The 16,318-nt window shown below is 38.6% G+C and overlaps 1 protein-coding gene across 7 annotated transcripts in view; it reads left to right on the forward strand.

Moving 5' to 3' along the window:
* The window catches only part of ARHGAP28 (Rho GTPase activating protein 28), a 195,267-nt gene that overhangs the window by 91,716 nt on the left and 87,233 nt on the right, over positions 1-16,318 (forward strand). For all 7 annotated transcript variants that reach the window (XM_030336437.2, XM_030336438.1, XM_030336436.1 and 4 more), the window contains one exon: positions 13,939-14,141. In XM_030336437.2, coding sequence (XP_030192297.1) covers positions 13,939-14,141 — 203 coding nt within the window. The remainder of the gene's footprint in view (positions 1-13,938; positions 14,142-16,318) is intronic.

Here is a 16,318-nt window from a genome sequence, read left to right on the forward strand (position 1 = left end):
TTAATTATTTTTATTTTATTATTATTATTTTTTTTTTTTTTGAGAGAGAGACAGACAGAGCATGAACTGGGAAAGGGCAGAGATAGAGGGAGACACAGAACTTGAAATGGTCTCCAGGCTCCGCCTTGTCAGCACAGAGCCTGACATGGGCTCAAACTCACAAACTGTGAGATCATGACCTGAGCCAAAGTCAGACCCTCAACTGACTGAGCTACCCATATGCCCTGGCATAGATTACTTTCAAAGTCAAGCATGTGGAGTTGACTTTCTTTCATAGCTAGAAGTACAGAAAAGCATGCTCTTCTCCCCATCCATCCTCAAAAAAGATTTCATCATTCTCTCTTGCAGAAGAGCTTGTTGTCCCATTAAAGTCTCCCCACCTTGCAAGTTCCTGGGGTTCAGTGGTTAATGGTTAGAAGTTGTTCTCTCCATGTTGCAACGTTTGCCCTTCCTAGCCCAGTGCTTGTGCTCAGAGGTGTTATGTACATGCTTAAGAATTTAATTGCTGATAGGAACCTCAGTTAGTTAACAAAATTCCAGCTTTCAAAACCATTTCAAATATTCCCTGATGAGTGACTGAGATTTGTTTGCTGTTTTAAGCCTCCACCTAATCTACAAACACATTTTTCTGTATTTTTTTTTCCTGCCAACAGAGAGGTTCAGGCAGACCTGCTTACCTTTTGATGGAGTGGTTTCATCAGCTTTATTCTTGTTCCCCAAAGAGGGGTGAGGCAGGCCAGGAGAAGAACAGAAAACCGGGATGGCAGGAAGAGAATGAAGGATGCCAGATGATATTGAAAGACAGAGTCACTGAGCCTGAGAAAGAGAGTGGGAACCTGCTGTGTGTTCTTGCTTCTATTACTCTGAAACTATAGCTTCCCTTTATCACCGTTGCCTTTCAAGTGCTTTTTTGCAAGACATCCAAGTTGAGCTTGTTTATACACATGTTAGAATCCAAAGATTGCCGAGAAGCCAGTGCATAAAAACAAGGGATTTGTCATTTTACTTTATCTAAATGGCCTCCTGAGGGAGCTAAGGGACAAAGAGCTGCATTACCGGGACTGTGTCTAGCTAGGGTCTGTCCCACAGAGTGAGCAATGTCACTTTGCAAGAGCCCTGCTGCAAAGCCTCACTGAGGTCAGGAGCCAAGATGATGTCTCTGGATGGTCATGCTGTGCTGCCATTGACATAATTAAAGACAATGACAATGGAAAATCCAATCCTCTTTTAGAAAGAGGAAGGGGAAATCTTTGAATTTGTTATATTCTTCCTAATATTCTTGGAATATATTTGATTTGAGAACAGTGTGACTATATTCCTTGTATATTTAGGTAGGGATATCTTCAGCAGGAATAGTTTAACTCTGTAGTACACTGAGCTAGGCCAGACCAAGACATGAGATTAGGCTAATAATTTGGCAGCTCTTAATATTGAAGATCATTACATTAGACACACCTTCCTTTAGGAGGCAGGTTATTGACTGGATTCTTACTTGAATAATCCTCTTAGTGGAGTGGAGAAGGCATATAATCTACTCTAAATGACTTATTAAAGTATTCCTTCTAGTTATATCATTGAGAATTATCTGGGCTGGAAGTAATAATAATGACAACAACAAAGATTAGCGTAGTCTTCAAAAATAGGAGCTTGTTGTTCTCACATTTGTAGAAGACCAGAGATAGGCAGCATCTGATATTATTTCTGAGACTCAGTAATATCGAGGCTGATCACTGTAATTTTCTTGGCTTTTCTCTCATCATTGCAAGATGGCTGCTAAAGTATCAGTCATCTTGTCTACATTCCAAGAAGGGAGAAGGAGAAGAGAAAGCAATAGCACTTATTTTAAGAAAACAAAAGATCTCACTGAAACCATGGGGAAGAATTTTTCTGATGTGATTTGGCCAGAACTTAAGGGAGTTGAGGAAACAAGAAGGCTTGGGGATGGGGTTGGATCAGAGAGAAGTTCTGATAAATGCAGTTTTATTTATCTCATTTTATTTCTAGAGATATTTTAGTGCCCTCCATAATAGCCTGAACATAAATCTAGTTACGGGCATGCTAAAAAATTAAATTATAGCAGTCACTTTACATATGGGTTTACTATGTGCCATGCATTTCACATATTATTAATCCTCACTAATCCTCATAATAACCCCAGGACATGTGTATGATTAATATTCCCATTTTACAGATTAGGCAGTGGGGGACAGAGGTTCAATAGCTTGTGCAAAGTTATAGATCCAGCAAGTGTCAGAGCCCACATTGAAACCTGGGCCAGCTGGCTTCACAGTTTTTCTCTAAATCACCACATATTTCTTCTCTGGTACAAAGATATGTATAGTAATACACAGATACACTAATACCTGAGGGGACTTTTGAAATTAAGAAAGATTACTGTTAGGGAAAGCATTTGGACAGTATTGAAAAGGTTTGAATTTACATCCTGGCTCCATTGTCAATAGTCATTCATTCAGCAAATATTTCTGAGTTCCTGTTACTGGCCAGATACTGTGTAAATGAGACAGACATGGTTCCTCTATATTCTACTGGGGAAAATCATTCCAGAAAAATGAAGTAAGTGAGTAGATGAAGTGTAAGTTGTTGATGGATGAGAAAAAGAAAGTGCAGAAAGCTGAGATGATGGATAACTGGAGGAATGCTAAGTTAGGATGGCCAGGAAAAGATCCCCCGAGGAGGTGACATTTACCTTGGGAGCTGAACGATGAGAAGCATCTTGGCATGGAAATAGGAGAATGTTCCAGGCAGAAAAACCAGTAAGAGAAAATTTCCTGAGAGAAGAAACAGCTTGGCTTTTTAAAGAAACTGAGAAAAGATTAGCATGCCTAGTGCTAATGCTGGGGAGAGTGATCTAAGGTGTGACTGCAAAAGCAGGTTGAGGACAGAACGTGCTGGGCCATGAAGTCCTAGAAGAGCATTTGCATTTTATTGTAATTGTAGTGGGAAGTTCTGTGTCTCCGCTTTGCTGTCAGTAACTCTTTCCCTCAATGAAATGTGAATTTTTGCTTTGGCTGCCTTGTGGGGTTAATGTAAGGATCAAATGATGTAATGTGTATGGTAGTAAATTGTTATATGTGAAATTCTTTATAAGAGACAATAAGGGCCCATAGAGTATTTCTTAGCAAGAAGTATGTCTTTTAAAAATATTCTGGGGCATATACTGAGAAAATTTGGACTTGTGGTTAGACAGAGCTAGCAGTTCATTAGCAAATACAATGTTAAAGGAAATCTGATGTTTACAACATTCTGTGGGATTTCCACTAACAGTTAGGAGGTAGACTAGGTGGTGGCTGACTGTCTTTCCTACTGTAACAACTAGAGAAGAACGGATAAATGTAAAAATCATTTGTTTTATAAACACTGTAGTGTAATGCTGCGGACACGATGTCTAAAGGAGCTAAATTCCACGGAGGGCAGAGCTCTTCCTAGGTGACAGAGTCCAGCAGTCATTTCCCTCCCTGGGCACGTTTCTGCCCCTGAGTCTATGCAATGCTGGGCAGACAATCATACCTGCCTGGGCAGAAGGCATCTGCAGGGGCAAGGAGACACCAGTGCAGCTGTTAATGGCTGTGTGCACTGGCACAGCAGATTGGAATCTGTTGAAGCCCAGATACAGGGTCTTCCACACCTGATAATCCTCTCATTTGGGATTTTTGCTCTGAGAGCAACAACACAGGAGGCTGGGGGCTAGACTCTAAAGCACAGAGAGATTTCTGAGTCCCACAGTGTTTATCGCATAGCCCTCCTGGAGGGAAGAACCTGTAAACACACAGGACTCTTAAAGCATTTAGAACTAGAGGTAACCTACAACTAGTTAAAGTTGCAATACAGCTCAGACCCCGCTCAGCTCCTGATTGGAGTGAAGTGATCTGTGTCTCACTCTAACTACCGGACAGAGAGGAAAAGTCTTGCCCTTCTGGGGGAAATTACTATTTATTCCAGTTTTCTAGAGCTCCTTTAAAAAATAATAAATGTCATACAACAAAAAGTTACGAGGTTTGTAAAAGAAAAGGAAAATGTGGCCCCCATTAACAATTGACTGGTTTTTGATCAATGTTAGCAGGCACGCTGATGGCACAAGCGTTGGCATTATGAGATAAGAACTTTTAAGTAACAATGATAATATATTAAAGAAATGATAATGATATTATATGATATGATATATGATAATATGATAATGATATATTATATTGGTATATATTAAATGATAATATAATATGATAATGATGATATATAATGATGATATGATGATACATTAAGTAATAATGATAATATATTAAAGAAATCAGAGGAAAAGTTGGACAGAATGGATTAAGGATGAATAATGCCAACAGAGAAATCGAATCTCTCAGAAGAGCTAATTTGACATATGTATTATGAAAAACCCCACAATATCAGAATTGAAGCATTCACTGGCTAGACATACTAGATGCATAGAAGAAATGAAAAGTGACCTTGAAGACAGAGTAGTAGAAAATAAACTGTAGCTCAGAGAAGGAGTGGAGGATAAGGCAAAGCAGACCATGAGGGACATTTGGGACAATATCAAATAGCTATCATTCATGTTATTGGAGTTCCAGGAGACGAGGAGAGAGAGAATGGGACAAAAGAAATGGTTGAAGAGAAGATGGGTAATACTTCAAAATTGATGAGAGACATTGACCCACAAATTCAAGAAACGCAGTAAACCTCAAGCAGAATAAATACAAAGAAAACCCCAGTGTGAGCATTTCATAATTAAATTGCTAAAAACAAAGAGAAAGGGAAAATCTATGAAAAAGTGGCTAGAGAAAAAAAGACATTGTATTTATAAGAATCTCAATAAAAATTATAATGGACTTCTCATCAGATTCAGGAGTCCAGAAGACAATGGAATGGCATCTTTAAAAGGTTTTGAAAAACAACAATAAAAACTGCCAGCCTAAAATTCTGTGCCCAGTAAAAAAAAATTCACCAAACCGAAAATGAATTAAAGATGTATTCAGAAAGAAACCTGAGGGAGTTTGTTGCCACCAGGTCCACAGTATGACAAATGCTAAGGTAAAATAGAGGAAGTGCCAGATGAAGTCCTCGAAGCTGATAACAAATGATCTGTTATGGGTACAGGGGCATGCAGAAAGAAGGAGCGCCAGAAGGGATACATATAAAAGACTACTTATTTGATTTGTAAAAAGATTATTGACTTTTTAAAAGTCAGTTGATCTGTGGAGGGAGAATTATACTCTTGTATTTACATTGTTTTGAAGTTACGAAATACTCATTCAGTGTAGACAATAAGAAGTTACAGATCTCCAATAATCATTGCAATGTAATACAAGTTATATCTAGAAAAATAATGGAGGGAAAAATGGAATAATAAAATCATTTTTAATGCCACTTTGAATTCATGGAAATCACCATGCACTCAAAATCTAATTTGAAACCTAATGCTGTTTTCCCAACAAAAGTTGCTGTGTGATAAAATTACCGTCTGTGTTTCAAGTAATATTTTCCTGGTATTGTTTTGGAATTTAAAAAATACAAACAGTTTATGAAGATTAAGCTCTATTTATCCTAATATGGTGAGGTATGAAGCTACAGATTAAAGGCTCATCAAAGTGTTGGATGAGCCTGAGGATCATAACTATGTAATGCTTTAAGACTGGTAGGTCGTGGTCCCTACTGCACCCTGGGATGAAGAGGGAAATATTTGGATCCCTAACTGAAAAAGCGAGAACTCTTCCAAATGTGCTTGTCCCCAAAATACTGTCTTACTTCTTTGCCAAAAAAAAAAAAAAAAAAAATCATGCAATTATAGGATTCTTTGGGTGGATTACCTCAGAATGAACCAATGTGTTACTCAGATACTCATGACCTGTATTTCACATTTGATTCCCCTACCCCAGCAGAATGTTACGGTGATCTCTTCTCTGAGATTCCACCAATGTAAGCTTGGCATGAGTAAGAAATTGTGTGCTGTAACTAAAATTGTCATTAGTAGCCCTAAATGTGTCTGCTCCTCATCTTCTAAGATGTACTTATTCTTTCTCAAGTTTCTCACTTCTTCAGACATTTTCAGTGCCTGGATATATCTGCGTGTTTGCTTAATTTCTAAGATAACTTATGCCAGTCCATGCAGTTATTGAGGTGATATTTCTGTGCTGGCATGGAAAATATATCCATGACATATTTTTGAGTAGGGGAAACAGAGCAGCTTATAGGCAAATACTGATGTGATACAGATGGAGAAGACCTTCAATTTCCACTTTATAACTTATGTATGATTTAAACTTTTATGCTTTCAGTACTGCGTTATAGTTTTTAAAAACTTGGTCCATGACAGGGCACCTGGGTGGCTCAGTCCGTTAAGTATCTGACCTCGGCTCAGGTCATGATCTCATGGTTCATGAGTTCGAGCCCCGCGTCAGGCTCTGTGCTGACAGCTCAGAGCCTAGAGCCTGCTTCGGATCCTGTGTCTCCATCCCTCTCTGCTCCTCCCCCATTCATTTTCTCTCCCTCTCTCTCTCTCTCTCTCTCTCTCTCTCTCTCTGTCTCTCTCTGTCTCTCTCTGTCTCGCAAAAGTAAATAAACACTAAAAACAAACAAACAAACAAAAAAAACTTGGTCCATGTCTGTCATTAATACTGTAGCTTTTTCACAAGTCAAGCACATTCATTTTTGAAAGATATAAATCTAAAAAATATCCATAAGTAGAGAAGGTTTTGGGCTTCTGAATATGGTATATGAAGGGTAGTAAGCTGTGTAGCAGTGGTGATTGGATACGGTTTATAAGCTGTTTCTATACTAGAATTCTGGAAATTAGTTAGTGGCTTTCAGTATTGGTCTTGTTGCAAAAGGGAAAAGTCTTCAAAGCATAAAAAATAATGAAGGAAGCTACAGCCATCATGATACCTGTGTCGATTTCTATCTCTACCATTAGAATATATATGTTTCGGGCACCTGGGTGGCTAAGTGAGTTCAGCTGACTGACTCGTGATTTTGGCTCAGGTCATGATCTCATGGTTCCCACGTCGGGCTCTGCGCTTACTGCCTGTAGTCTGCTTGGGATTCTCTCTCTCCCTCTCTCTCTGTGCCCCTCCCTTACTCATGCTCTTTCTCTTTCAAAATAAATAAACATTAAAAAAAAAAAAGAATATGTGTGTCTTTCAGACTATAAAGAATTCAGTAGAAAACTCTTACCACCCAATTGTTAAAGCTGCCTAAAATTCACAGCATAAGAAAATAAAAGGGATAGTTCATAATTTTCTGAAATGCTTTGAGTTTTAAAAATAAATTGGCTAACTCCCTGCCAGTTGATGTTCAAAACTCGCACTGCTTAACAGTATGGTAGTGTCAGGATCAGTGGTAAAATGCCAGAAACTTTTGCTAAAAGTGATTTAGAAATGTAGGATTCCTAGAGACAGTATTGAGCACGCGGATTTGTTTTCTTATTCCCCTGTCTCTTTGTTTGCTCCTGCATATCAGTGTGCTTTGCATATGCTATAGGACATGGCTAAATTCTATAGCAGTCCTCTGCTGCTCTGCATATAAAAATGAAACTGCCCTAAGTGAGTCATAAGGCCACAGTGGCCTCTTTTCATCTGGGAGTTCTTGTTTTGGGTGAAACAGCTCAGCCTGCACACTGGTGAAGAGGTAGTCTCAGCGTTTTGGTCAACTCCAGTTGAGCCAGGGGAGAACAAGGCAGGCTTGGAGTTCTTTGAAAGAAGGTGCACAGTCACTCCAAATTGGAAAATTAAAAAGAAAAAAAATAATGTCAGAACAAGATTAGAAGATCATACTGCATAAAGTAGCTCAGTTATTCATGGTTCAGAACCAAAGTGTTCTTGTTAATCAAACATTGTTCCCAGGGAGTATGAGATTTGTCAATCAGATACCATAGAAGTGAAATATTTTTTGAATTTTTTCCAGTTTTATTGAGATATAATTGACATATGACATTGGGTTAAATTTAAGATGCACAACATGTTGGTTTGATATGTGGACGTGTTGCAAAATGATTACCACAACAATGAGGTCACTTAACACATCACCACCTCACATAAAAATACTTCATTTTATTTTTATGCAAATCTCAAAAATTTCCCAAAATTCTAGCATTTTCGCATGTATTTCCCCCACTGTGCCTCTTGTTTTTTAAACTCACATTTGTTGGATATTTTTGTGTTCTAAATGTACACATGTGCTAACTTATTTAATCCTCGCAGCAGCCCTGTGACAAAGTGCCCCATGAAGCTGCTCCCTGCTCTGCTCACCTGTGTATCTGCTAGATTGGAGGTAGCCCTATTGTGGCCCTTCTAGATCTCAGGAGTCTGCACTGCCCTCCTCAGTGGTCCGACCCTGCCCGTAGCGGTGATCCGGTTCTCCCTGAACTCACTATGTATGGGTCTTTGTGTTCCAGGTCGGTGCCCCCTTCCTCATCCTCATGTAGGATTTTTCCATTTAATGTTACAGATTATTTCCTCACACTACTATCTCAGTATTTAAGCAGCCAACTTAAATTTTTTTTTTCAATTTTTAATAGTTCTGATAAAAGTTACCATATCAACCTTTTTTTTTTTTTTTTTTTTTTTTAGAGAGAGAGAGTGTGAGTGGGGAGAGGGGACAGAGGGAGAGAGAGAGAGAGGGAGGAGGGGATCTTTTTAAAAAAATATATTTTAGTGTTTATTTTTTTTTTTTCAACGTTTATTTATTTTTGGGACAGAGAGAGACAGAGCATGAACGGGGAAGGGGCAGAGAGAGAGGGAGACACAGAATCGGAAGCAGGCTCCAGGCTCTGAGCCATCAGCCCAGAGCCTGATGCGGGGCTCGAACTCACGGACCGTGAGATCGTGACCTGGCTGAAGTCGGACGCTTAACCGACTGCGCCACCCAGGCGCCCCTTTAGTGTTTATTTTTTGAGAGAGAAAGTGAGCGTGAGTAAGCAAGGGAGGGGCAGAGACAGAGGGAGACAGGTCTGACGTGGGGCTCAATCCCACAAACCATGAGATCATGACCTGAGCCAAAGTTGGACACCTAACCGACTGAGCCACCCAGGTGCTCCAGAGATGGAGAGAAAATCTTAAGGTCTCTCTTAAGGTTGATATCACAACCCTGAGATCATGGCATGAGCTGAAATCAAGAGTCGGATGCTCATCCGAGTCACCCAGGCACTGCCGCTCTTAACCATTTTTTTTAAATTTTTTTTTTCTCGTAATGTTTATTTATTTTTGAGGCAGAGAGAGACAGAGCATGAACGGGGGAGGGTCAGAGAGAGAGGGAGACACAGAATGTGAAACAGGCTCCAGGTTCCGAGCTGTCCGCACAAAGCCCGACGCGGGGCTCGAACCCACAGACCATGAGATCATGACCCGAGCTGAAGTTGGATGCTCAACTGACTGAGCCAGCCAGGCACCCCAACCATTTTTTAAGCATATAGCTAGCTCAGTGGTATCAAGTATATTCACATTGTTGTGCAACTACCTCTACTGTCCCTCTCCAGAACTCTTTTTCTCTTGTAAAACTGAAACTCTATACTCGTTAAACAAAAATTCCCCATTTCCTCATCCCCCCAGAGCCAGAAAGCACCACTCTGCTATTTGTCTCTATGATTTTGACTTCTGTACATACCTCTTATTAATGGAATCATACAGCATTTGTCTTGTGACTGGCTTATTTCACTTAGGATAATGTCCTCAAGGTTTAGTCATGTGATAGCATGTATCAGAATTTTCTTCTTTTTTAAGGCTGAATAATATTTTATTATATGTATAGACCACATTCACTTATCCATTCATCTGTCAAAGTTGCTTCCACCTTATGGCTATCAGGAATAACACTGCTATTAACACAGTGTACGGATTTCTCTTTAAGACCCTGTTTCAATTCTTTTGGGTATATATACCTAGGAGTGGAATTACTGCATCAAATGGCAATTGTGTGTAATTTTTTGAGGAACTGCCATACTGTTGTCCACAGAAACTCGACTTACCAACAGTGAGCAAGGGTTCCATTTTCTCCACATTCTTGCCAACACTTGCTTTCTCTTTTTTTTGATAGTAGCCATCCTAGTGGGTGTGAGCAGCCAACTTTTTACACCTTCTCTGTCATCATCTTAGATACTTTTCCAAAGCTAACTTTTACTGTATGTACTTTTAGTTGAAATATAGTTGACATACAATATTATATGAGTTTGAGGTGTCCATCATAGTGATTTGACATTTATATATTTATAACATTTACAAAAATTCTTCCCATGATAACTGTAGTCACTATCTGCCACCATACAGTATTATTACAATATTATTGACTATATTCCCCTTGCTGTACTTTTCATCCCTGTGATTTATTTTATAACTGGAATTTTATGTCTCTTAATGTCCTTCAGCTGTTTCACCCATGGTCCTAGTCTCCTCCCCTCTGGCAACCATCAGTTCTCTGTATTTAAGAGTCTGTTTTGTTGTTAGTTGTTCATTTGTTTTGTTTTTTAGATTCCACATATAAGTGAAATCCTATGGTATTTGTCTTTCTCTGATTTATTTCACTTAGCATAATAATCTCTAGGTCCATTCATGTTGTTGAAATGGCAAGATTTTGTTCTTTTTAAGTCTCAATAATATTCCATATTGTGTGTGTGTGTGCATGTGTACATATATACATCACGTTATGTATCCATTCATCTGGACACTTAGGTTGCTTCCATATCTTGGCTATTATAAATAATGCTGCAATAAATATAGGGGTGCATATATCTTTTTGAATTAGTGTTTTCATTTTGTTCAGGTAAATACCCAGAAGTGGAATTACTGGATTGTATGGTATTCCTATTTTAAAAATTTTGAAGAACCTTCACACTGTTTTTTTGTAGTGGCTTCACCAGTGTACATTCTCACCAACAGTACACAGGCATTCCTTTTTCTCCACGTCCTTGTCAAAACTTGTTATTTCTTGTCTTTTTGAAACTAGCCACTGTGACTGGTGTCAGATGTCAAAATGGTGTCACTCATTTTGGTTTTGATTTGCATTTCCCTGATGATTAACAATGTTGAGCATCTTTTGATGTGTCTGTTGGCTATTTGTATGTCTTCTTTGGAAAAATGTCTATTTAGGTCATCTGCCCATTTAAAAAAAATTTTTTTAACGTTTATTCATTTTTTTTTTTTTTTTTAAATTTTTTTTTTCCACGTTTATTTATTTTTGGGACAGAGAGAGACAGAGCATGAACGGGGGAGGGGCAGAGAGAGAGGGAGACACAGAATCAGAAACAGGCTCCAGGCTCCGAGCCATCAGCCCAGAGCCTGACGCGGGGCTCGAACTCCCGGACCGCGAGATCGTGACCTGGCTGAAGTCGGACGCTTAACCGACTGCGCCACCCAGGCGCCCCTAACGTTTATTCATTTTTGAGAGACAGAGAGAGACAGAGCATGAGCGGGGAAGGGGTAGAGAGAGGGAGACACAGAATCTGAAACAGGCTCCAGGCTCTGAGCCATCAGCACAGAGCCTGACACGGGGCTGGAACTCACGAACTGCGAGATCATGGCCTGAGCCAAAGTCAGACACTCAACCGACTAAGCCACCCAGGTGCCCCATCATCTGTCCATTTTTAGTTGGACTTTTCTTTGGTATTGAGTTTTATGAGTTTTAATATATTTTGGATTTTAACCCTTTGTGTAGCCACACACCAGCAGACTCTAAGCCAAGGGTAGATGATGGTCTGGCAAGGCTAAAAGAGTGACTTAGAGACAGAGATCAAGACATAGGTTTATTTGGGGAACTTACATACAGGAAATCCAGGAGTGGCCAGCTGGACAAAGCATCCACTTCTGGAATCCACACGCAGTAAGTTTTTATAGTGTAGCAACTAGCCTACCAACTATCTGTAGCCCTTCCCTTCCATGCACAGCCAGTGTTCAAAGAGATTGAGGCCTAGCATCCAGACATTCTTTGTTACAAGGGAGATATTGGGTTGGCCACCACTGGATCTCCTAACCTTGAATACTGAACAACATGTTCTTCTACCTATTCTGTTTGATGGGAATATAGAAGGAAGATAGGATCTCTGCATTCTCAAGATAGTGATTAACACAGACATTCAGGGTGTGCTTGCACAAACAGCTTTCTAGTACGTACCATACACCCCTTACCACATACATTGTTTGCAAATAACTTCTCCCATTCAGTAGATTGCCTTTTTTGTTTTGTTAATTGTTTCCTTCACTGTCCAAAAGATTTTAGTTAGATGGAGTCACAATTGTTTATTTTTGCTTTTGTTGCCCTTGCCTGAGGAGACACATTGAAAAGAATACTACTAAGACTGATGTCCACGAGTTTGCTGCCTATGTTTTCCTTTAGGAGTTTTATGGTTTCAGGTCTTACATTTAAGTCTTTAATCCATTTTGAGTTTATTTTCATGTCTGGTGTAAGCAGGTGGTTCACTTTTATTCTTTTGCATGTACCTGTCTAATTTTCCCAACACCATTTATTAAAGAGACTCTCTTTTCCCCATTGTGTATATTCTTGCCTCTTTTGTCATAGATTAACTGACCATGTGAGTGTGGGCTTATTTCTGGGCTCTCTATTTTGTTTCGTTGATCTACGTGTCTTGTTGTGCCAGTACCATACTGTTTTGATTACTATAGCTTTGTAATATAATTTGAAATCTGCAATCGTGATACCTCCAACTTGTTCTTTCTCAAGGTTTCTTTGTCTCTTTGAGATCTCTAAAATTCCATAAAAATTTTAGGATTATTTGTTCTTGTTTTGTGAAAAATACTATTGTTATTTTGACAGGGATTATGTTGAATTTTTGGATTGCTTGGGTAGTATGGCCATTTTTACAATATTGATTCTTCCAATCCATGAACATGGTGTATGTTTCTATTTATTTGAGTCATCTTCAACTTCTCTCATCAGTGTCATATAGTTTTCAGAGTAGGGGTCTTTCACCTTCTTGGTGAAATTTACTGCTAGGTCTTTTATTCTTTTTGATGCATGTGTAAATAGGATTGTTTACTTAATTTCTCTTTCTGCTAGTTCATTATTAGTGTATAGAAATACAACAGATTTCAGTATGTAAATTTTGTATCCTGCAGCTCTATTGAATTCTTGTGTTAATTCTAATAGTTTTTCATGGTATTTTTGGGGTTTTCTATATATAGTATCATGTCATCTGCAAATACTGACAGTTTTACATCTTTCTTACTAATTTAGAAGCATCTTATAGCTTTTTCTTATCTGATTTCTGTGGCTAGAACTTCCAGTACTATATTGAATATAAGTATGAGAGTGGACGTCCTGGTTTGCTCCTGATCTTAGTGGAAAAACTTTCAGCTTTTTACCATTGAGAATGATGTTAGCTGTGGGTTTGTCATATCTGGACTTTATTATTATGTTTCCTCTATATTTTGCTGAGAAGTTTTATCATGAGTGGATGTTGATTTTGTCAAATGCTTTTTCTGCATCTATTGAGATGATCATATGGTTTATATCCTTTATTTTGCTAATGTGATATATCCTGTGATTGATTTGCAGATATTGAGCCACTCTTGAATCTCTGGAATAAATCCCACTTGGTGGTGAATGGTTTTTTTAATGGATTGTTGTATTCAGTTTGCTAATAATCTGTTGAGGATTTTGCATCTGTATTCATCAGAGATATTGCCCTAAACTCTATGCTTTGGCCAATACAAGTAACTGCATGCTTTGTGAATGTGTGAAAATTATAAAAAGTATTATCACGGTGATTCCTACATGGCCAGAGAATCATTATGAATTATAGGGAATAAAAAAGAAGGGCCACCACTGAGTGGAGATTATTCTCTCAAAGCCCACTCTATCACACTTAACTCTATTTCTCCATTGATTTTAAACATAAATTTTATTTCATGATTTGTAACATTAAAAGACACTAATTTTTATTAACAACAGATATTGTTCTTTCCTCAGAAAATCTATTCCTCGCTGCCGAAGAATTAACAGAATGCTCTCCAATGAGTCCCTACATTCGCCTGCATTTAACCGTTCCAACTCACAAGCCTCCATAGACAGCACCTCCATGGAGGACTTCTTGCGGGAAATAGAAAGCATTAAAGAGAGTAGCATGAGAGCACAGGAAGAGCAGATACCAGCTGAGGTCAAGCCTGTGGATGGTAAGGTGTTGGATCTGTCTTCCCATGTGTTTACTATCTTTCTTCGTATGTCTTGTTGTGTTCGCAGATGGAAATCATTCTAGTAGTAGTTTAACAAATGAAATCAGTAGAATTTGGCATATCAGCTACAAGCTCCCACTCATTTATATCTGTTGGACTGGCTCATGGTGGCTTCTATAAACAGTGACATGTCCTAACAAGAAGAGCTGTCAACATCCAACTTGATTTCTGACGTATCACTGCTTAGGCATGCTGTGCCTATCATTGATTTGATTCATTATCATCTGGCAGATTGAGTATTCTAATTTTGATGGCTTTTACATTTGTACACTTGACTATTAATTACAAAAAAAAGAAAGAGAAAGAAAAAAGATGCCAGTATAATTGTAGAGGAAAAAAATATTTGGTTTTGCAGCATCTACTAGTATTAATGTATTTAAGGAATAGATTATCTTGTATTTCTCAAAGTAAAAGCTATGTCAAATATACCAATTTTTAGTGAAACTAAACAGAAGATTGAGAACTAAAAAAAATATAATTGTCCTTAACTATTAAAAAGAGCTAAATTACTACCTTTGGATTAAAAGTATAGGTCATCTCAGTTGCTCTCTATCACCAAGTAAATATATAAGATATCCAAGAAAGACTGAAGGTAGTTAAGTAAGTACCCACCTAAGAATGTTTCCATTAGCCAGTGATTAATCTCAAGACAATGACCAAAACTTTTAAAAAGTTTTCATTCTGGGGCACCTGGGTGACTTAGTTGGTTAAGTCTCTGACTCTTGATTTTGGCTCAGGTCATGATCCCCTGAGTTGGTCTCTGTGCTGACAGTTGGGAGACTGCTTGGGATTCTCTGTCTCCCTCTGTCTTTGCCCCTCCCCTGCTTGCATGCACACATTCTCTCTGTCTCTCTCTGTCTCTATCTCTGTCTCTGTCTCTGTCTTTCTCTCTCTCTCTCACTCTTTCTCAAAAATAAACATTAAAAAAAAAGTTTTCACTCCTCATTCCTTTGCTTGTAAGTCTGTCCTTCTTAGGTCTGAAAAATAGTAGTTTATGTGCACCACAATTAGTATATGTCACAAATCATTAGAAATAAAAGTCCCATCACACATTGAATGAAAATCCGTTCAAGGAAACCGTCTCCATCAGTGTGGTGTATTCTTACTCCGTTTACCTACACCCTTCCATCTTGCCTTTTTAGATCCAGAGAGATAGAAAGACACATGAAGGAAAATACCTTTTATTCTTCATCCCTTTTTTCAAACTAGCTAGCTATCTGTATTACAAAAACATGAGTTCATACTCATAACCTTCCATTCCAGTTCACCACCACAAGATTTGTTGTTGCCTTCTTCTTTTTTTTTCTGTATTTATAACTCCTCCAATAATGAGACACCTGGTTTCTACTATCATTTGCTCAAACCTAGAGTACACAGAAAATATTTTCAGGTTTGCTAACCTAAATTTCTACAAAAAACATACTTATTAACTAGACTTTCGTATTTATTTACAGATTTTTCCCCTTGAGCTATTCACACAGAACTTTAAGTGTACAATTCAGTGATGTTTGACTGATGCTAACTTTGTAGCCTCACATTAATCAAGAAAGATAACATTTCAGTCAACTCAGAAAATGTCTTCATGCTTTTCCCCAATCTTGTCACTCCCATGACTGCTGTTCTCTGGCCAGAAGCAACCATGATTCTGATGTTCTTGTTTCATAGATTAGTTTGGGGTTTCGCTTTTTTTTTAATATATTTTTTTAATGTTTGTTATTTATTTTTGAGAGAGAGACAGAGAGAGAGCAGGGGAGGGGCAGAGAGAGAGGGAGACACAGAATCCGAAGCAGGCTCCAGGCTCTGAGCTGTCAGCACAGAGCCCAACGCGGGACTTGAACTCACAAACTGTGAGATCATGACCTGAGCCGAAGTTGGCTGCTTAACCGACTAAGCCATTCAACCGACTGAGCCACTCAGGTGCCCTGGGGTTTTGCTTCTATCACTTCTTTCACTGAACATAGTGTTTTTGAGATTCATCTGGTGTATCAGTAGTTCCTCTCCTTTTATTACTGGGCAGTTTGTATTAGTTTCCTAGGGCTGCTGTAACAAAGTACCCCAAAACCCCGTGGCTTAAAACAGCAGAAATTTACTTTCTTGCAGTTGTGGAGACTGGAAGT

The sequence above is a fragment of the Lynx canadensis genome, chromosome D3 (assembly GCF_007474595.2).
Source record: "Lynx canadensis isolate LIC74 chromosome D3, mLynCan4.pri.v2, whole genome shotgun sequence".
NCBI lineage: Eukaryota > Metazoa > Chordata > Mammalia > Carnivora > Felidae > Lynx > Lynx canadensis.